This window comes from Myxocyprinus asiaticus, chromosome 17 (genome assembly GCF_019703515.2).
Source record: "Myxocyprinus asiaticus isolate MX2 ecotype Aquarium Trade chromosome 17, UBuf_Myxa_2, whole genome shotgun sequence".
Taxonomy (NCBI): Eukaryota; Metazoa; Chordata; class Actinopteri; order Cypriniformes; family Catostomidae; genus Myxocyprinus; species Myxocyprinus asiaticus.
In genome coordinates this window covers 6,194,857-6,216,813 of record NC_059360.1, presented here as the reverse complement: position 1 = coordinate 6,216,813, position 21,957 = coordinate 6,194,857, and the positions used below count along the sequence as shown (strand labels likewise).

The 21,957-nt window shown below is 38.1% G+C and overlaps 1 protein-coding gene across 5 annotated transcripts in view; it reads left to right on the top strand.

Moving 5' to 3' along the window:
- ralgapa2 (Ral GTPase activating protein catalytic subunit alpha 2) overlaps nucleotides 1-21,957 on the top strand; it is a 288,715-nt gene that overhangs the window by 131,869 nt on the left and 134,889 nt on the right. For all 5 annotated transcript variants that reach the window (XM_051722406.1, XM_051722405.1, XM_051722403.1 and 2 more), the window contains exons 9-16: nucleotides 1,204-1,406; nucleotides 6,258-6,488; nucleotides 8,752-8,925; nucleotides 9,016-9,150; nucleotides 14,414-14,562; nucleotides 14,704-14,815; nucleotides 16,003-16,240; nucleotides 21,323-21,496. In XM_051722406.1, coding sequence (XP_051578366.1) covers nucleotides 1,204-1,406; nucleotides 6,258-6,488; nucleotides 8,752-8,925; nucleotides 9,016-9,150; nucleotides 14,414-14,562; nucleotides 14,704-14,815; nucleotides 16,003-16,240; nucleotides 21,323-21,496 — 1,416 coding nt within the window. The remainder of the gene's footprint in view (nucleotides 1-1,203; nucleotides 1,407-6,257; nucleotides 6,489-8,751; nucleotides 8,926-9,015; nucleotides 9,151-14,413; nucleotides 14,563-14,703; nucleotides 14,816-16,002; nucleotides 16,241-21,322; nucleotides 21,497-21,957) is intronic.

The following is a 21,957-nucleotide window of genomic DNA, read 5'->3' as shown; positions in this document are numbered from 1 at the left end:
GAAGCCACTTCTCTGTGATTTTAACCCCTCGCCCCCCCCCCCCCCACCAAATTAAACAATTTTGTTTGTGATATAAATATGGCCCTATGATTTCCACAATGCTTCCACAATGGAATAAACTATAAAATGCAGAATGTCACAGAATTTTACATATTTGAAATACAATTATTTTTTGAATGCAAAAATAGTCAAATTAAAATCCTGATATGTCCTAGTGTGAAGATTAAACCACAAAAATCTGTGATTAAATTGAAATAAATATACAGTCTGCATGTGTTGCAAGCTTCAAAATTAATGTTGAAGTGTGCAGCACAAGCAGCCTATATATTTATGTAAATAAAATGCAGCCTTTTGCGGGTTAATAAGCACATTTAACCATATAGCGATCTACTTATCTGGAAGCGTGAAGCTATTGTCATGAACAAGCAGAAACTGAAAGGGCTTCACTCTATAAAAAAAAAAGCTTCCGCCAAAATAGAAGCACAATTTATCTTGACGCGTGAGATTGGAGAAATTACAACAGAAATATATGACTACTATATAGTAAGATGCAATAATAATAATATATCAATAATAATTACATTGAAACAATATGCAAGCAAGAGTGTACAGTATTTGTACTGAATAAAAGCTTTTCAATGATTTCATTAATACTTTGATGTGCTGCTATGCAGCACTGTATTTGACAAAAAAAAAAAAAAAAATGTTGTGTTTTGGATTGTGCTGAGGATCTGTATAGAAGCACTTCATTTAATAAAAAAATATTGCAATGGTATGTTGAAAAACAATTGTTCTGTTTTCATTGGATTAAAGTTCTAAAGTCATTTGATTAGGTTTTTTTTTTTTTTTTTAATGATAAAATTTAATTAAACTTTAAAATCCAGAATTCTGAAATAATAAAACGGAAAACAGAATTTGAGAAAAAACTGAAACAGAATTTTGAAAAAAATAAGACATTTCAAAGGGCCGTATATTAATATTGGCTGATAATAGACATAAAAGAGGAACTAAACACGTTAAACATAAACGATGAATGATTTGATGGTTGTTTTGGCTGTCAGCTGAGACTGGTTAGAGAGTATTACCAGAGACACTAGTGATTGGTTTCTTGCCATGCTTTATCCCCATGTTTGGCATATTTTGTTATCAATCTTTTTTTTTTTTTTCAGTGCTGATCTGAATTTTGTACCCTCTCCCTCTCAGATCTTCCCATTCATAGACCAAAGCCCCTCTATGTCCCTGTGACACGCAACAACGAGAGCACGTACTGCACCAGGGATCAGTATCTGGCTCCCCGTGTGGCCTTCATCAGGTGGCTCGTCAACTTCTTCCTGGAGAAGAAGTATGTGACCTCCACGACGAGCAGCTCCAAGAATGGAGGAGAAGTCCTACCTAAGATCATCCAGGTGGGACGAGGCTTGCAGGACTTTAGGATTCACCACTTTTAAACTTTGTTCCAAAACCTAGAGAGCTGCCTCGCTGTCTACTGTCAAGTCAAGTCTAGTCATTTTTATTTGTATAGTGCTTTTCACAACGCACAATTTTAAAGTAGCTTTACAGAAAATTATGCTTTAACAGAAAATGAAGCTGTAAGATCTGTAATGCCTTATATTCATCATTGTGCGGTTTTATAAAAGCGTGATTGTAAATTGTGCCTTAAAATAAATAAATAAAAAAAAGTAAATAATATTTGTATTTAGACCCCCAGTGAGCAAGCTAAAGGCGACCGCTGCAAGAAAAGACATACATTTTAGCTTTATAATGAAATAAATTAATATAGTGGCACAATTATATTTTTCTCTACAAAACTAATTTCAAACATTTAAGCATACGCCTTCAGATCAAAAGATTTTTAAGATCATGAGAAACATTTCAGTCAAATGTTTCAAAACTTTTGACCTGTAGTGTATATATACAGTTGCCATCAAAATTATTCAACCCCCCTGACCAGCTATACTTTCTGATGATGTTTACTAAAACACATCAACTAAAACCTCTGTAAACAAAGTAAGTTTTTAATACACATTTGAGTGATTTTGAGAACAAAGTTCAATTTACCCAAATCTGAAAACAAAAAATACTAAATTCTCTCCACAAATGTCATGTCAAACATATTCAACCCCCAAAGTCAATCATTTGTGGAGCATCCTTTATCCTTAATAACAGCAAATAAATGTTTCAGGTAAGTGCTCTCAGGCTTCGAACACCTCTATTGGAATCTTACACATTTCTCATGAGCAAAAGCTTCCAGCTCACTGACATTCTTTGGTTTCTGTGCTGCCACTGCTTCACTGAAATCCCAACAAAGATTTTCAATGGGATTTTAATGATGGACTGAAAGAGCCATTTAAGGACATTCCACGACCCATCCCTGAACCAGATTTTAGCTTGGATGTATCCTTGGTGTTATTGTCTTGCTGGAAAGTCCAGTGATCATAGAGCTTCAATTTACACACTGAAAGCATCACATTTTTCTTGCCGAAATGGCCTGATACCTGAAAGAATCCATGGGGTCAGTCACATAGTCAGGATAGACATTTCCTGCCTCCATGCTTGACTGTGGGGATGGTGTCGTTCTTGTCATCACCTTGTCATCTTACTCCAGACGTACTGCTGACCCATGGGTCTAAAACTCATTTTCAGTTCAGTGTCATACGTCTATAAAACCTTCTTCCAGGACTCCACAGATCTTTCCACATTCCTTCTTGAATATTCAAGTCAAAGTTTTGCTTTCTTCCACACCCAAGAAGGTTGCTTTTGTATCATATTTAAAACATTTATAAATGGTGCTGCCAACTTTGTCTATTGGAAATTGAAGTGCCTTGGAAATGTACTTTTAGCCTTGACCTTTCTTGTGTAAAGAAATAATCTCCTCTATTAGTTTTTGAGACAGCTTATGTTTAATTGCATTTTTTCATAGAAGTACATTTTTGCTCACGACACTAAACTAAAACTTAAATAAGTGCCATGGTAGAGTGATGGCTTAATTTTGTTTTAAAACAATTACTTGTGTAGCCTTACATATTTAAGAAACAGCTACATGCAGTAGGGGTTGAATAATTATGACATGGCTGTATTTAAAAAAAATCCTGCTATTTAGAAATATTAGGTTATATATTCACACTATGACTTTGAATGTGTCACTCAAATGATATAGATGTAAAGTTAAAAAATTCTGGGTCATCAGAAAAGCTTACCTTTGTAAATCCTTACTGTCTTGGGGGGTTGAATAATTTTTATTGCAATTATATACATGTATATACGTGTGAGTTGGAGTGCAGTGTGTGTGTGTGTACACACACATATATATATATATATATATATATATATATATATATATATATATATATATATATATATGTGTGTGTGTGTGTGTGTGTGTGTGTGTATATATATATATATATATATATATATATATATATATATATATATATATATATATTCAGGGTTGGGAAGTAACGAAATATATGTAACGGGATTACGTATTTAAAATACAAAATATAAGTAACTGTATTCCACTACAGTTACAATTTAATTAATTGGTAATTAGAATACAGTTACATTCAAAAAGTATTTTGATTACTGAAGAGATTACTTTGCATTTTATTGTCATTTGTTTAATATTTAGTCCTTTCAGATGGAAAACATTTATACATATAAATGATATGATCCAAAGTGCATTTGAACAGCAGTGAAACACTTTCTTATGATGTGTTACATTCACACAAGCAGACAGAGAAGTAAGTTTGGAGCAGAAGAAATAGAAATAAACCTTGTGTAAATTGTCAGTTTACGCTAAGCTAAAATGCTATTTCTAGCCATTTTACATGCACATGTTACCAGGCATGATCATAGTTTTTTATCAAGAAAATTCATGTTGGATCATAATTTCTTTTTTTCTAGTAAGACCTTTGATATTAGGACAAAAATCGTATTCTTGATAATAATTTTTGTATTGTTTTCCTGTAAAAATATCTAAAAATCCTTAAAACAAGATCAATTTGATTAATATAGTTTTATAAACAACACTGCATATGATATTTAGGTTTTTCAGAGAATGTATTTTTAACATGTGTATTTTGTCTTACTGTATTGGCAGAGTTTTTATAGTCAAAACAAGTGAAAAAAATCTACCAGTGCTGAAGAAGTAATCCAAAGTATTTAGAATATGTTACTGACCTTGAGTAATTTAACGGAATACATTACAAATTACATTTTACAGCATGTATTCTGTAATCTGTAGTCGAATACATTTCAAAAGTAACCCTCCCAACCCTGTATGTGTGTGTGTATATATATATATATATATATATATACAGGTGCATCTCAATAAATTAGAATGTTGTGGAAAAGTTCATTTATTTATTCAATGCACACAGACTGAAGTAGTTTAAGTCTTTGGTTCTTTTAATTGTGATGATTTTGGCTCACATTTAACAGAAACCCACCAATTCACTTGTCTCAACAAATTAGAATATGGTGACATGCCAATCAGCTAATCAACTCAAAACACCTGCAAAGGTTTCCTGAGCCTTCAAAATGGTCTCTCAGTTTGGTTCACTAGGCTACACAATCATGGGGAAGACTGCTGATCTGACAGTTGTCCAGAAGACAATCATTGACACCCTTCACAAGGAGGGTAAGCCACAAACATTCATTGCCAAAGAAGCTGGCTGTTCACAGAGTGCTGTATCCAAGCATGTTAACAGAAAGTTGAGTGGAAGGAAAAAGTGTGGAAGAAAAAGTTGCACAACCAACCGAGAGAACCGCAGCCTTATGAGGATTGTCAAGCAAAATCGATTCAAGAATTTGGGTGAACTTCACAAGGAATGGACTGAGGCTGGGGTCAAGGCATCAAGAGCCACCACACACAGACGTGTCAAGGAATTTGGCTACAGTTGTCGTATTCCTCTTGTTAAGCCACTCCTGAACCACAGACAACGTCAGAGGCGTCTTACCTGAGCTAAGGAGAAGAAGAACTGGACTGTTGGCCAGTGTTCCAAAGTCCTCTTTTCAGATGAGAGCAAGTTTTGTATTTCATTTGGAAACCAAGGTCCTAGAGTCTGGAGGAAGGGTGGAGAAGCTCATAGCCCAAGTTGCTTGAAGTCCAGTGTAAGTTTCCACAGTCTGTGATGATTTGGGGTGCAATGTCATCTGCTGGTGTTGGTCCATTGTGTTTTTTGAAAAGCAAAGTCACTGCACCCGTTTACCAAGAAATTTGAGCACTTCATGCTTCCTTCTGCTGACCAGCTTTTTAAAGATGCTGCTTTCATTTTCCAGCAGGATTTGGCACCTGCCCACACTGCCAAAAGCACCAAAAGTTGGTTAAATGACCATGGTGTTGGTGTGCTTGACTGGCCAGCAAACTCACCAGACCTGAACCCCATAGAGAATCTATGGGGTATTGTCAAGAGGACAATGAGAAACAAGAGACCAAAAAATGCAGATGAGCTGAAGGCCACTGTCAAAGAAACCTGGGCTTCCACACCACCTCAGCAGTGCCACAAACTGATCACCTCCATGCCACGCCGAATTGAGGCAGTAATTAAAGCAAAAGGAGCCCCTACCAAGTATTGAGTACATATACAGTAAATTAACATACTTTCCAGAAGGCCAACAATTCACTAAAAATGTTTTTTTTTTTATTGGTCTTATGATGTATTCTTATTTGTTGAGATAGTGAATTGGTGGGTTTTTGTTAAATGTGAGCCAAAATCATCACAATTAAAAGAACCAAAGACTTAAACTACTTCAGTCTGTGTGCACTGAATTTATTTAATACACGAGTTTCACAATTTGAGTTGAATTACTGAAATAAATGAACTTTTCCACGACATTCTAATTTAGAATTGCACCAATTGAGATGCACCTGTATATATATATATATATATATATATATATATATATATATATATATAATACTGTGTAAAAAAAAAACTGCTTACAAGATTTTTGGCTAATCTCAGGCAGCACTGCATGTATGCTTCAAGGATACAGCAATTCCTGAATGCATTGCAACAAGCTTATTGAAAGCCAAATTTGAGTTGGAGTGCAAGGAAATATTCATTTGAAATATATATTTTATTCAGTACCAAAAACTATTGAAAGGGAACACTTCCACCTAATATTTGTGTGTGTTGCTATATACACAATATATATATATACTGTATATTTTATATTTTTTTTTGTGCTGCAGAAAATATAAACAGTGAATGAAAGAGAGTTAAGCTCTGTATATATCTGTTTTGTGTGATCAGACTGTGACTGCAGGCAGTATCAGTCAGGAGAAGGGCTTAGACTCTGATCCCAATGGTCCTGTGGAACAGGAGAAGAATCACTCAAACAGCAGCACATTGTCAGATCGCAGGGGCAGCAACTCCAGTCTGTGCAGCATTGAGGAGGAACATCGAGCCGTCTACGACATGGTGCAATCCATACTGCTTTCCACACGAGACAACGTCAACTTCATCAATGAGGTCTTCCATCAGGTTAGAGAAGTAGTGCTCAAATCTACAGAGGCCATCATGCTGTGGCTTGAGTCACGTCACCTTACACCGATCAGCCACAACCATCTGCTTAATATTGTGTAGGTACCCCTCGTGCGGCCAAAACAGAGCCAACCCGCATCTCAGAATAGCATGCTATTCTTCTCACCACAATTGTACAGAGCGGTTATCTGAGTTACCGTAGACTTTGTCAGTTCAAACCAGTCTGGCCATTCTCTGCTGACCTCTCTCATCAACAAGGCATTTCCGTCCACAGAACTGCCACTCACTGGATGTTTTTTGTTTTTGGCGCCATTCAGAGTAAATTCTAGAGACTGTTGTGCGTGAAAATCCCAGGAGATCAGCAGTTACAGAAATACACCATCAATTATGCCACAGTCAAAATCACTGAGATCACATTTTTTCCCCATTCTGATGGTTGATGTGAACATTAACTGAAGCTCCTGACCCGTATCTGCGTGATTTTATGAATTGCACTGCTGCCACACGATTGGCTGATTAGATAATCGCATGGCATGATTGTTGGTGCCAGATGGGCTGGTTTGAGTATTTCTTTAACTGCTGATCTCCTGGGATTTTCACACACAACAGTCTCTAGAATTTACTCAGAATGGCACCAAAAACAAAAAAACATCCAGTGAGCATCAGTTCTGCGGATGGAAACTCCTTGTTGATGAGAGAGGTCAACAGAGAATGGCCAGACTGGTTCGAACTGACAAAGTCTACGGTAACTCAGATAACTGCTCTGTACAATTGTGGTGAGAAGAATATAGCGGGTTGGTGCTATTTTGTTGGCACGAGGGGGACCTACACAATATTAGGCAGGTAGTTTTAATGTTGTGGCTGATCGGTGTATGTTTGCACATTTTTATACAAATTCTGTTTTGTTTGTCTTTTACTGATTCTTGTAGGGATATATGCACAACACACATCTGATTTGAACAATTCTTAAAAGAATAGTGCACACCAAAATTATAATTCTCTCATCATTTACTCACCCTCATGCTGTTCCAAACCTGCATGAGATTTTTTTCTTCTGCAGAACACAAAGATATTTTGAAGGATAGATGAGGTGGGGTTTTTTTTCACTCTCTCTATACAATGCAAGTCAATGGGGATCAAAATGTTCAAGATTCAAAAAGCACATAATACAAATTTATCATAAAATTAATCCATGCTACTGGGGTGATATATTCCAAGTGTTCTGTAGCGATATGATAGTTTTGGGCGAGAAACAGACCAAAATTTAAGTCCTAATTCACTATAAATCTTGAGATCGGCAGTCTCCTTAGTGCATTCATGAGAACTTTAACCATGCACAGAGCGCTGTACACAAAGTGGTTTTTTTTTTCTTTTATATTATATTTTGCAGGTTAAAATAATAGAGTGACAGGTTCAGTTTGTTTGGGATACTTTTAAAATGTTCCTCGGTTGCCTAAAGGTTGATGGTAAACATTAGAAAATGAAAACGCAATGTCTTATAGATGTGTAATGATACTGGGATTGAGTACCTGACAATCTTGTACAGCGTCAAAGCATCACCGTCTTGAAATCTGCACTGTGTTCCAGTTGTGCAGGAAGGCAAAATTGATTGTGAATAAAGACTTTTGGTCTGTTTCTCACCTGAAGTAATCGTATCACTTCAGAAGACATGGATTAAACCACTCAAGTTGTACGGCTTACTTTTATGCTAACTTTATGTCCTTTTTGGAGCTTGAAAGTTTAGGACCTCATTTACTCACATTGTATGGACAAAAACACCTCAAACATTCTTCAAAATATTTGTGTTCTGCAGAAGGAAGTGAATGACATGAGGGTGAGTAAATGATTAGAGAATTATGATTTTTAGGTGAACTATTCTTAAACTGAAGATTTGCTTTACAAGATGTGATGGAGCTTGTCCAGAATTACTGTTCTTTGCTCCACCTTGTGGCCAGATTTAGGTATTACAGTGAAGGGCATTTTAAAACACTAATTTCTACCAGTTTGAGTCTTGATACTGCAGTTTTGGTATTTAGACCCCTCGAGACCACATAAATATGGCCCTGCATAGGAAAAAAGATGTCTCCATGGCTCCTGTTATCTTTGGTGTACCTCAAATGTTGTTGATATCCATGACCTTTAACTAGAAATGTATTCATAAATCAATCTGTCTGTTGTATCTTCTGTATTACAGAAGAGCAAACTTGTTACAGTTAATTAAGTGATAAATGTTTATAATTGTTTTGTTTGTGTCATCATGCAGGCCTTCTTGCTGCCGTCCTGTGAAGCTTCAGCCACCCGCAAGGTAATTAAAGTCTACAGGATGTGGATTCTGCAGGAGAAGCCTACTTTCATGAATGAGCCCGAGACAAGTGGGCAGGAGGAAGACACAGAGGAAGAGCACCTTGTCTCCGAGACGGACAGCGTACACATGCAGGTGCTGTTACAAACACACACTCACACAAATGCTATTCGTACTGATGCATTACATTGTTTCCACTCACCTGCTCTTTGATCAACCCTTCAGGCCATGGAGACTCATGGGCATAAAAGATCGTCCAGTTGGGGGCGCACTTACTCCTTCAGCAGCGCCATCAGCAGAGGCTGTCTGACTGAGGAAAAGAACCAGGATGTGAAGGCTGGCATCCAGCCCACCCTGCAGGTGCGTACACTTGACCACACATACAGTACATTTACATATGTGACTGAAGCTATGTTTATATCCAAGTTGCGAATTCAGTTTATGCGAAAAACCATAATATCGCAAAAACAATGTGCGAATAAAGCCACGTTTCCATCCCATGTGTTGAAAAGACAAATATGTCACTTCCGTAGAAATTATAGTCACTGTGACTCTTTTATTAACAAAATATACTCGCGATTTAGAGCACACAGACCAAACACTGTAAAGAACAGCATGTCACACAGTTCTGGGAGCACTGTGTGTGTGCGTTCCTCCTTCCTTATGTCTTTGCCATGTGGATCGATAATATAATTTTCAAAAGTGTCAATAAACTTGTTCTTCGGCACAGTTCATGTTTGTATTCAACTTATTTGCCCTGCAAAATGTATGCGGGCTTTGGATTTCTAGACACCGTTATTTCAGAATGACCAGAGCAGTATTTCAGATACGATGATTGGTCCGCTGGTCAGTCCAGTTATGAATGAGTTATTCAGTCACATTATTTTTTTAATTTTTTTATGCACATCTTGTATTCCTAAGAAATTCAATAGGTGTTTATTCAGTAAATGTTTTTCCATCATACTGTATGCACATTTCTTCTAATCGAATAAAAAATTTAACTACAATACCTCAATCAAGAATATAAGTTTGTTTTTCGTATTTTGGAGATTTTATTATCTTGGTGTTTCCAACCAGTGCTTGGAAACACAGCATGTGTTTAGCGTCCTGAGAGGAATATTAGTCTATTTGCGGAGAAGACAGTCTACAGATAATCGCAAAATTTCCCCTCAAGAATCACTTACCGGTAGACGTTAACGTCAGCATGAAGTCAAAATTGACTGTTTTCTTTTTGTGCATGATTCATAAGTTGCTCATTAACTAACATTAATTAATGCATGGGGCCTGGTTAGCTCAGCAAGTAAAGACGCTGACTACCACACCTGGAGTCGCAAGTTCGAATCCAGGGCATGCTGAGTGACTCCAGTCAGGCTTCCTAAGCAACCAGTTGGCCCAGTTGCTAGGGTGGGTAGAGTCACACTGGGTTAACCTCCTCGTGGTCACTATAATGTGGTTCTCGCTCTTGGTGTGCGCAGATGCCGCGGAGAATAGCGTGAAGCCTAGGTCTCCATGGTAACGCACTCAACAAGCCTCGTGATAAGATGCGTGGATTGTCACTCTCAGCAGAGGCAACTGAGGCGAGTCACTCCGCCACCACGAGGACCTAGAGCGCATTGGGAATTGGGCATGCCAAACTGGGGAGAAATTTTTTTTTAATGAATGCGTTAATCAATGCATTTAATAAACATCAAGATAAAATTAATGTCAGTGTAAAAAGGCTTTGTAAATAATGGCATATAACAATAGCTTTAAAAAAAGAAGGGTTACCATTGGGATGTGTCAAGATGCTCTTGAAGGTGACCTTTAGTCTCCACGGTCCTGGTCAAAAAGCCTCCTTAAAACTGGTTGCTGGTGGTGTTTCAGGAGAGAAGTAGTCCTCCACAATGACGTGCAAGCTCACATTCAGGTCTGCCTCTATTTGGATATGGAACGCTCACTGTCCACAATCCAATCAATTCCAGATGAATAAAATAAAGTACTGTTCTCGTTGAATGTCCTCTTTCAGTCAGAAATGTCACATTACGCTAGTAAAATGGGTTGCATATGCCTTATGTTGACTTAAAAAAAAAAAAAAATTTATATATAAACTCAGCAAAAAAAGAAACGTCCTCTCTCTTTCAACTGCTTTTATTTTCAGCAAACTTAACGTGTAAATATTTGTATGAACATAAAAACATTCAACAACTAAGACATAAACTGAACAAGTTTCACAGACATGTGACTAACAGAAATTGAATAATGTGTGCCTGAACAAAGGGGGGGTAAAAATCAAAAGTCAGTCAGTATCTGGTGTGGCCACCAGCTGCATTAAGTACTGCAGTGCATCTCCTCCTCATGGACTGCACCAGATTTGCCAGTTCTTGCTGTGAGATGTTACCCCACACTTCCACCAAGGCATTTGCAAGTTCCCAGACATTTCTGGTGGGAATGGCCCTAGCCCTCACCCTCTGATCAAACAGGTTCCAGACGTGCTCAATGGGATTGAGATCCGGGCTCTCCGCTGGCCATGGCAGAACACTGACAATCCTGTCTTGCAGGAAATCATGCACAGAATGAGCAGTATGGCTGGTGGCTTTGTCATGCTAGAGGGTCATGTCAGGATGAGCCTGCAGGAAGGGTACCACATAAGGGAGGAGGATGTCTTCCCTGCAATGCACAGCGTTGAGATTGCCTGCAGTGACAACAAGTTCAGTCCAATGATGCTGTGACACACCACCCCAGAACATGACGTACCCTCCAACTCCAAATCGATCCCGCTCCAGAGTACAGGCCTCAGTGTAACACTCATACCTTCGATGATAAACGCGAGTCCGACCATCACCCCTGGTGAGACAAAACCGCGACTCGTCAGTGAAGAGCACTTTTTGCCAGTCCTGTCTGGTCCAGCGAAGGTGGGTTTGTGCCCATAGGCGACATTGTTGCCGGTGATGTCTGGTAAGGACCTGCCTTACACCAGGCCTACAAGCCCTCAGTCCAGCCTCTCTCAGGAATGGAGGGATTGTGCATTCCTGGTGTAACTCAGGCAGTTGTTGTTGCCATCCTGTTCCTGTCCCGCAGGTGTAATATTCAGATGTACCGAAATACTCAAACCAGCCTGTCTGGCACCAACAATCATGCCATGTGATTATCTAATCAGCCAATTGTGTGGCTGCAGTGCATAAAATCATGCAGATATGGGTCAGGAGCTTCAGTTAATGTTCACATCAACCATCAGAACTGTGATCTCAGTGATTTTGACCGTGGCATGATTGTTTGTGCCAGAAGGGCTGGTTAGAGTATTTCTGTAACTGCTCATCTCCTGGGATTTTCACACACAACAGTCTCTAGAATTTACTCTGAATGGTGCCAAAAACAAAAAACATTCAGTGAGTGGCAGTTCTGCGGATGGAAATGCCTTGTTAATGAGAGAGGTCAACCGAGAATGTCCAGACTGGTTCAAACTGACAAAGTCTACTGTAACTCAGATAACCACTCTGTACAATTGTGGTGAGAAGAATATAATCTAAGAATGGTATTCTGAGATGCGGGTTGGCGCAGTTTTGGTGGCACGAGGGGAGCCGACATTATGTTAGGCAGGTGGTTTCAATGATGTGGTTGATCGGTGTGTGTGTGTGTGTGTGTATATGTGTGTATATATATATATATATATATATACATATATATACACACTATATTGCCAAAAGTATTCGCTCACCCATCCAAATAATTGAATTCAGGTGTTCCAATCACTTCCATGGCCACAGGTGTATAAAATGAAGCACCTAGGCATGCAGACTGCTTCTACAAACATTTGTGAAAGAATGGGCCACTCTCAGGAGCTCAGTGAATTCCAGCGTGGTACTGTGAAAGGATGCCACCTGTGCAACAAGTCCAGTCGTGAAATTTCCTCGCTACTAAATATTCCACAGTCAACTGTCAGTGGTATTATAACAAAGTGGAAGCGATTGGGAATGACAGCAACTCAGCCACGAAGTGGTAGGCCACGTAAAATGACAGAGCAGTGTCAGCGGATGCTGAGGCGCATAGAGCGCAGAGGTCGCCAACTTTCTGCAGTCAATTGCTACAGACCTCCAAAGTTCATGTGGCCTTCAGATTAGCTCAAGAACAGTGCATAGAGAGCTTCATGGAATGGGTTTCCATGGCCGAGCAGCTGCATCCAAGCCATACATCACCAAGTGCAATGCAAAGCGTCAGATGCAGTGGTGTAAAGCACGCCGCCACTGGACTCTAGAGCAGTGGAGATGCGTTCTCTGGAGTGACGAATCACGCTTCTCCATCTGGCAATCTGATGGACGAGTCTGGGTTTGGCGGTTTCCAGGAGAACAGTACTTGTCTGACTGCATTGTGCCAAGTATGAAGTTTGGTGGAGGGGGGATTATGGTGTGGGGTTGTTTTTCAGGAGCTGGGCTTGGCCCCTTAGTTCCAGTGAAAGGAACTCTGAATGCTTCAGCATACCAAGAGATTTTGGACAATTCCATGCTCCCAACTTTGTGGGAACAGTTTGGGGATGGCCCCTTCCTGTTCCAACATGACTGTGCACCAGTGCACAAAGCAAGGTCCATAAAGACATGGATGAGTGAGTTTGGTGTGGAAGAACTTGACTGGCCTGCACAGAGTCCTGACCTCAACCCGATAGAGCACCTTTGGGATGAATTAGAGCGAAGGCTGCGAGCCAGGCCTTCTCGTCCAACATCAGTGTCTGACCTCACAAATGCGCTTCTGGAAGAATGGTCAAAAATTCCCATAAACACACTCCTAAACCTTGTGGAAAGCCTTCCCAGAAGAGTTGAAGCTGTTATAGCTGCAAAGGGTGGGCCGACGTCATATTAAACCCTATGGATTAAGAATGGGATGTCACTTAAGTTCATATGCGTCTAATGGCAGATGAGCGAATACTTTTGGCAATATAGTGTATGTATTTATATATATATATATATATATATATATATATATATTATTTTTTTTGTTTTTTTTTAAATTCTGGTATTTTGTCTATTAGTGACTTTATTTTTAATCAGTTTATTGATTTCCTTAGTCAATTTGACCTTTTTTCCTTTCTTATGTAATGTCCCTGATTTTATTTTGTCCCTGGCACTTTATTCAATAGGGAAAAAAAAAATATTTGTCAATCTTTCTTATAAATGCAATAACTTTCTCGGCTTCTGATGCGATTTTTCTTTTCTGCTGACGTAACCAAGGCTATGCAGGCAGAGACATTGACCAATTATATCATAGCTAATAGCTAATCAAGGGATGGGAATCATAGGGCACTCTTCTGTAGTGATCCGATTCATTTTAATGATTCAGGTTGCTTATTGGTTCCATTAAAATTTTCTGTTAGTCATTTTGAGGAAAAAAATATTTGGAAATAAGAAATTCGATTGTTTTTGGATTTACATCCCTTAGCAGCCTGTTACCAAATAATGAGATGATTTCATATTTTAACAGAACAGATTCTTGCAAAAGGTGTGTTCACACCTTTATAAAATACAATGAGACATGTCACATCATGGAAGTGTAATTGCTTAACAGTAATCTTTTGTGTTGTCATTAAATGTATGTAGTAAATTCTAGTGTGAGTTTTAATATGTTTGAACGAGTAAATCATGTGATGTGTTCTCAGGTTTTCCTTACTAACTCCGCTAATGTGTTCCTGTTGGAGCCATGTCAAGATGTGCCCAAACTGCTGGAAAACCAGTTGGAGGTGTGCCGAGCTGTGCTCAGTGTCTACCGCCACATCATCATGGAGCAAAACATGAACCGCCAGACCTGGTCAGTAACTCTGTTAAACTGCATTACTGTATTTTACTGTAGGTTTGCTCTGGTGTATGTCTGTTTATGAAGTTCTCGCATTCTGTGCAGCACAGATTGACTGAGTCTGTGTTGTTGAAAAGCTTTGTGGGGTATTTTTAGGGAGCAGTTGCTGCAGGTGTTGTTGAGGATTACAGAAGCAGTGATGAAGAGACCACAGGAGAACCAAAGAAAAGACGCGTTCGCTCATAGTCTGGCCAGCGTCCTCTTCAAAGTGAGTCAGAGATGAATGAATCATCACTACAATCTCAGCCATTCTCATTATCAAAAATTCTTTGTTGCTTTCAAGGACATTTTGCAATTCACAGCAACTTTCAAACATAATTTTGCACCCTTGAAGATCACTGTTAGAAGGCAGTGCTATTTGTGGGGTCATTCTAAATTAAAAGTGATCAGTTGATTCACTTTGCAAAGGTTCCTTCCACAAGGCTGTTAGCAAAGCTTACAGGCCATGCTCATTTTAAGGGTATAGTTTGCCATTTGTGAGCATGTGATCTTGGGTGGCTTGTCCTTGCCAAAACCTGAGGTAATTTACTTAAGACAGATATGCTCAATTGCTCTTGTGCACTCAAGGTCTATTAGCATGAACTGTTTTATACATTGTTTTTTTTGTTTTTATTTATTTTATTTTTTTTATGAAGCAACAAAATTTCGGCCACTGATTTTTGTATTTTTATTTTATTTATTTATCATTTTTTTTGCCTGAAAATGCCATAAAATACAATTATCAGGTAAAGAGAAAAATTGCTGAAAATCTTGGTAGAACATTTGAACAGAAAACTTTATTTTAAAATTTGATTACAGAAATGCAAAAGTTTAAATGTTGTTGAAGCCTAGATGTTAATTGCTATTATGACACTGATGGAAGAACAAATGTAACAATTTAGGGAAAAATATTAATATTTAGAATTTGTATTAATATTAGTTATTGATTTGTTCACTTATTCCTAACAAAGTGTAATTTAAAATAATTTTCAGTTTTGGTTTGTCCAGAATTTTTAGGTATGGCCAAGAAGTTTTATTTCGGTGCATCACTAAACAAACCGTGCAGAGACAGTAAGCAATTAGAATTAAACAAGGTTCAAAGGGGCAATATTTAATAATAAAAATAAATAAATAAATAATTGCTATAAAACAAATATTGTTATGTTATCATTCTAAAAAAGTGGCAGTGACCTCCTTAGTCTTCATATAGGGTATGCCAATTGAGCACGGTATGAAACAGTGAATGCCCCCTTCAGAGTGCTTACTTCAATTGCTCTGACCTTAAAATGGCAAAATGGTGCACCTTTAATCATACTTTTTCATAATTTATACTTGTTTCTGATTATTTAATATCACTTGATTTGCTGTTTGCACTACGATGTGTCTGAAGTTTGAATTGTGTGCTGTTGTTTGTAGACAATCTTTGTGGCATGGGTGCGGGCCAACCTGACTGTGTTTATATCCCGTGAGTTGTGGGACGAGCTGCTGGCTGTGCTGTCTTCTCTCAGCCACTGGGAGGAGCTAGTGTTCGAGTGGGCCAGCATCATGGACTCTCTCACTGCAGTTCTTGCCCGTTACGTCTACGGTCTGGACCTCCACAACCTACCGCTGGACAAACTCTCAGAACAGAAGGAAAAGAAGCAGCGTGGCCGGGGTTTGTGTGTGTGTGTGTGTGTGTGTGAGAACCACATGGAATTGATTAAGGCGGGCGATATTCTTAAATATTTCTCAATATTAAAACAATCTCAATATAAAAATATACACTGGTGGCCAAAAGTTTGGAATAATGTACAGATTTTGCTCTTATGAAAAGAAATTAGTACTTTTATTCACCAAAGTGGCATTCAACTGATCACATTTCATTAATTTTGTTTCAAATTGTAATGAATTTGTCCTGACTATATTTACTACATTTCATTCCAACTTTTAAACTACTTCAAAGAGTTCTCATCAAAAAAATCCTTCATGTGCAGCAATGACAGCTTTGCAAATCTTGGCATTCTAGCTGTCAGTTTTATCCAGATACTCAGGTGAAATTTCATCCCACACTTCCTGTAGCACTTGCCTTAGATGTGGCTGTCTTGTCACTTCTCATGCACCTTACAGTCTAGCTGATCCCACAAAAGCTCAATGGGGTTAAGATCCATAACACTCTTTTCCAATTATCTGTTGTCCAGTGTCTGTTTCTTTGCCATTCTTCCCATAAGGCCTTAGAAGAGTCTTCTCTTTACTGTTGTACATGAAACTGGTGTTGAGCGGGTAGAATTCAATGAAGCTGTCAGCCGAGGACATGTGAGGCATCTATTTCTCAAACTAGAGACTCTGATGTACTTATCCTCTTGTTTAGTTGTACATCTGGCCTTCCACATCTCTTTCTGTCCTTGTTAGAGCCAGTTGTCCTTTGTCTTTTAAGACTGTAGTGTACACCTTTGTATGAAATCTTCAGTTTTTTGGCAGTTTCAAGCATTGTGTAGCCTTCATTCCTCAAAACATTGATTGACTGACGAGTTTCTAGAGAAAACTGTTTCTTTTTTGCCATTTTTGACCTAATATTGACCTTAAGACATGCCAGTCTATTGCATACTGTGGCAACTCAAACACAGACAATGTTAAGCTTCATTTAATGAACCAAATAGCTTTCAACTGTGTTGATATAATGGCAAGTGATTTTCTAGTACCAAATTAGCAATTTAGCATGATTACTCAAGGATAAAGTGTTGGAACTTGGTTTGATTAAAAAAAAGACTTTTTTCAGATAGTGATGGTGCTGTTTTTTACATCAGTAATGTCCTGACTATACTTTGTTATCAGTTGAATGCCACTTTGGTGAATTACATTACCAATTTCCTTCCGAAACTGCAAAACCTGTACATTATTCCAAACTTTTGGCCGCCAGTGTGTGTATATATATATAAAAACAACAAACTCACCTAAATCTCTAATTCCCATGTAGGTCAGATGGAACCTGGGTCAGAAATCAACTTTTCCATTAAGGGGAAATATTTGCCAGGGACATTTTTTACCTTTACGAGGGCAATTTCTTCCATTCTAACCTTATAAAATGACCTGTCATCCTTTTATGTTATAATTTAAACAATTAATTCAGTTTGAAAAATTGCATATTTCCATAATTAAAAAAATTGCTTGATCTGTACATTGCATATGTGCATTGTTACTGGGGGGGGGAACCCTATTTTTCTCATTTACATATTTTCAAATATTTTGGCTAATAAATTAACATAGCCTACAAAACTAATGCACTGACATAGAGGAGGAGATGACAGCATTTCTCCAAATTTGGAATGAGGAGCTTAAAGGGATAGTAAACCCAAAAATGAAAATTCTCTCACCATTTACTCAATGCCATCCCAGATGTGTATGACTTTCTTCTGCTGAACACAAACAAAAATTTGTAGAAGAATATTTCAGCTGTAGGTCCATAAAAGTGAATGGCGATCAGACCTTTGTAGCTCCAAAAATCACATAAAGGACACATAAAAGTAATCCAAATGACTCCAGTGTTTAAATGCATATCTTCAGAAGCAATATAATAGGTGTGGGTGAGAAACAGACCAAAATGTAATTCCTTTTTTTACTCCACTTTCACTTTTACATCTGAAAGTCACATGTGTTGCCTGTTTAGTTTCACTTTCACATCTGAACGTGAAAGTTAAAGTGGAGGTTTATTGTAAAAATGAATAAATGGTCCGAACGGTCACGCAGTTTAACCCTTGAGCATGACACCGAACTGATGCAGAGAATGAGAAGCTGAGTGCCCGTCTGTGTGCGTTTATGGCGCGAGCATCCGCCACTGACTTGGCAAAATCTGCACAGCAGATGGCACAAAACAAATAAAGTTCAGTGAAAATTCCAATGAAGATCGCTTTGTATGTATTTGGGACTATATCAGATGCTATTAATAGAACAACAGGAACTCTTTGCAGGGGCATTTATTGCGCCCATATTTTGAATTTCGGGGGCATTTTTGCCCAGAGTCCCCATTAATTTCTGACCTTGGATGGAGATGAGATGTAACAGGTGATTAAGTGTCTCTCTTCACCATGCAGCTGGTACAAAGCATTTTTGCTATTTCTGCCTTTCTTGTCAGATGTGCTACATTTTGACTAATGATGGAGCACCAAGATATGGAAGGCGTCAAAACTATAGATTGCTCCAACATTATGCGCTTGCAATGTTAACAGCTTTGTTGATTATAAACAGGAGCATTAGTTTTATTGTGTCGCTCGCTAATGGAGACGCAGTATAAGGCCATTTGCATGTCGAATTAACAGGTTTAAAAAGGTTTATACATCTGTAACATCTTAAGTTCAGTAACTTAGTAACAAAGCGCTCCCTCACTGCCTGCACTTACACTAAACTCAACAAGCGCTCAACGCGCTGCTGACAGCTGCATAAGAGAAAGGGAGAGAGAGAGCAGATTTACTCGCGCATCTTCTGGAATTACAGTTTGATACAAAACAAGTTTATGGATTTGATTTGTTCATCTGTATCTATTGGTTTCATAATTTGCAGCTGCACTGTAAAGTGAATAAAAGTGTGCGGGAATTTCCCGTGCTATGAACAGAACTTGCAGGAATGATTACAATTGTGTGCTAAACCCGCAATCCAGTGCCAAATTTCAGGCCCTGTTCATGCGTCACTTTCATTAATCTCTATGAAGCTGAGAACCAATACATTTGAAACCCCCATCTTACTAAAGCCATCATTATTTTTGTAATTCAATTTTGTAATAGTTCATAAATTCCGTTGCCTTGACAATGTTACATCTTCCATGTTTGTCCGTGTTTCCACATTATTTTCAATTTGAGAAAACAAACTCCTGGAAATATTTGCCAGTGTTTCAGCACATTTGGACTGGACAGCTCCTGTAACACTTAAGTTCTACTTTAACGAGCGATCTAGCCGTTACTCCATCTTAAAATAATGAGCAACGTTAGTTAAGTTGCAACATTATTTGAAACCCAAACATTGTCTGCTTTTTTGTTGAGGGGATGTTACCACATAAGCAAGCCCGCATTTCGCGCCTCCTGTGACAGTCACCCACAGGTTGAAAACTCCAGTACTAATGCACACCTCTTTCATGAACAGAGAGCTCGCAAAAAATTCCCTCAAATTCAGCTCGGCAAACTTGACAACGAAGTTGCAGAGTCAATGTTATCTCCCCGGTTAGTGGTGTTTACTGAATGAAAAGACCCTAAAGCTCCACTTTGCTGTTGTCCATCACATCACTTTCATGATTTATTCTTAAAATATTATTTGATTCTCGTAATTTTGACTTTATTCTCCAAATATTATGACTTTAATCTCGTAATGCTATGACTTTATTCTCGACATTTTCACTTTATGCTTAAAATATTATGACTTCATTCTTGAAATCTTTGTGTTTGTTTGTTTGTTTTTTACATGGCCCTAAAACCAGAAAAATGGAAAAGCCATGAAAAAATCATGAAATTCATTCATCTTTTTATTTATAAATTTGCTCTGAAATGGCTTGGGTGATTTTTCAACCAAACAGCCATTGTTGCAAAGTAGATTAAAATGTTTAATGCATGAAGTGAAATACAATAAAAAGGCATGTTTTCTCATTTTATATATGTAATAAATAATAACACAGAGTAAAAAACGGAAATACCGTAGTTACCAACTGAAATATTTTGAAGGCATTTCAACATATACTGTTCAAAAAGCCATGGAGTGACTTTTGTAAACCGTTTTGAGTGATGACGCAAACATAATTGTTGAATCAGAGTTTTGAATTCAAACTAAGGTTGGGAAATTTAACGGGTTAATTTCTGCGATTAATCATTGACTGTGTAACGTGTTAAAAAATTAATGCAATTAATGCAGTATCTGTTTTTCCCCATTACCTGTGGCTAAAATTGGCTGATTTGTGTAAAGAGGTGCACGCATGTCCCAGAAATAATAAACATGGTTGCGGATTTACTGTACAGAGCCAGTTGTGGGAGAGATACAGGCAAGCTGCCATCACCTGAACACGCTTACTTAATGTCATCTGAAACAGTGTTAAAAGCAAAAATGCAAGAGAGAGACAAAACCTGTGTGTGATGTAGACTGTATGGCACCCAGAGAAAATAATAGTTTTGAGATTTTAAACTTTATTAAAAAATTCCACTGGAAAATGGCAGAAGATTTTGCCTTTTAATAACAGGATATCCACTCATTTTATGGCATATATGCATGTACTTGTATCAAATATTGACACCTTTAAAAATGTGTCTAATTAACTGTCTGCAATAAAACTGAAGATTTTAATGTTTATATTTATGTAATTAAAATAAATGATGATTAGCTTATTTTTTGCAAGTTTTTTGAGACAAAGTATAAAGTAAATATATTTATGATTATATTTCAATGTTTGTTTTAATGTATCATGTACCATGATTAATCGTGTTTATGTGATTAGTTAAAAAATGTTTAAAATGTTGAACTGATTCACGGAAATGAATAAAAATTCCAATACTGACTTAGAGATGCTATTAAAACATCTCTCTTTTAGCTCTCTCGAAACTTGAGTCTTGCAAATTTGTGCATTACAATCATCACAAAATTCACGATGTTGGTCACTTCATAAGGGCAACAAAAATAACAGTGAATATACAGTATTGTACATTTGGAATATACCCCCCAGATCTAGAGATGATGTGGCTTTGCCTCCTGTTTTTTGATGGCCTCTGACTGTGTGTATATGTATCAGGAGGGATGCAGGACTCCCAGAAGGCTGCAGAAGCTGCTCGGTCGTTCTCCTTGAGCTGGAGGAACTCGGGAGACCAGGTTGGAGCTCAAGAACCTATGAGGTTCCGCAGTGCCACCACCACTGGAGCTCCTGCTGTAGAGAAAGCCCGCAACAATGTCCGACAGAAAGCATCAGGTAAGAACACAGCTCGCAACATGCAACTGTTTCTTTGTGTGGTTTCACACACACACACACACACACACACACACACACACACACACACGAAACATTTCCTGTTCCTTCTCCCCTTTGCTCTAAGGGTAGGAGAAGATTGTATCTCTTTATGGTGGAGAGCTTGTTGAGTTTGGAGCAGATGTATTGGAGACTGAAGGATGCCTTTCTGCCGCCCCCAGAAATATCCGTTAGTGTGTGTGTATGCGAGAGCGAGACACATGAAACGGCGTGGCTTTAAATTCTCTCCTTTTCTTTTGCCTAATTGGATTTCTCCTGCATTGATCTTCAAACGGCCCAGCGTCTTCCCCTCCTCATTAAGAGAGCCGCCTCATCAAACCGCCTGCCTGTTTTTGATAGATTCATTAAGACCGTAATTAATGCTCATTAATATGTATAAATAGGTAACTCAGCAAAAGCGATGT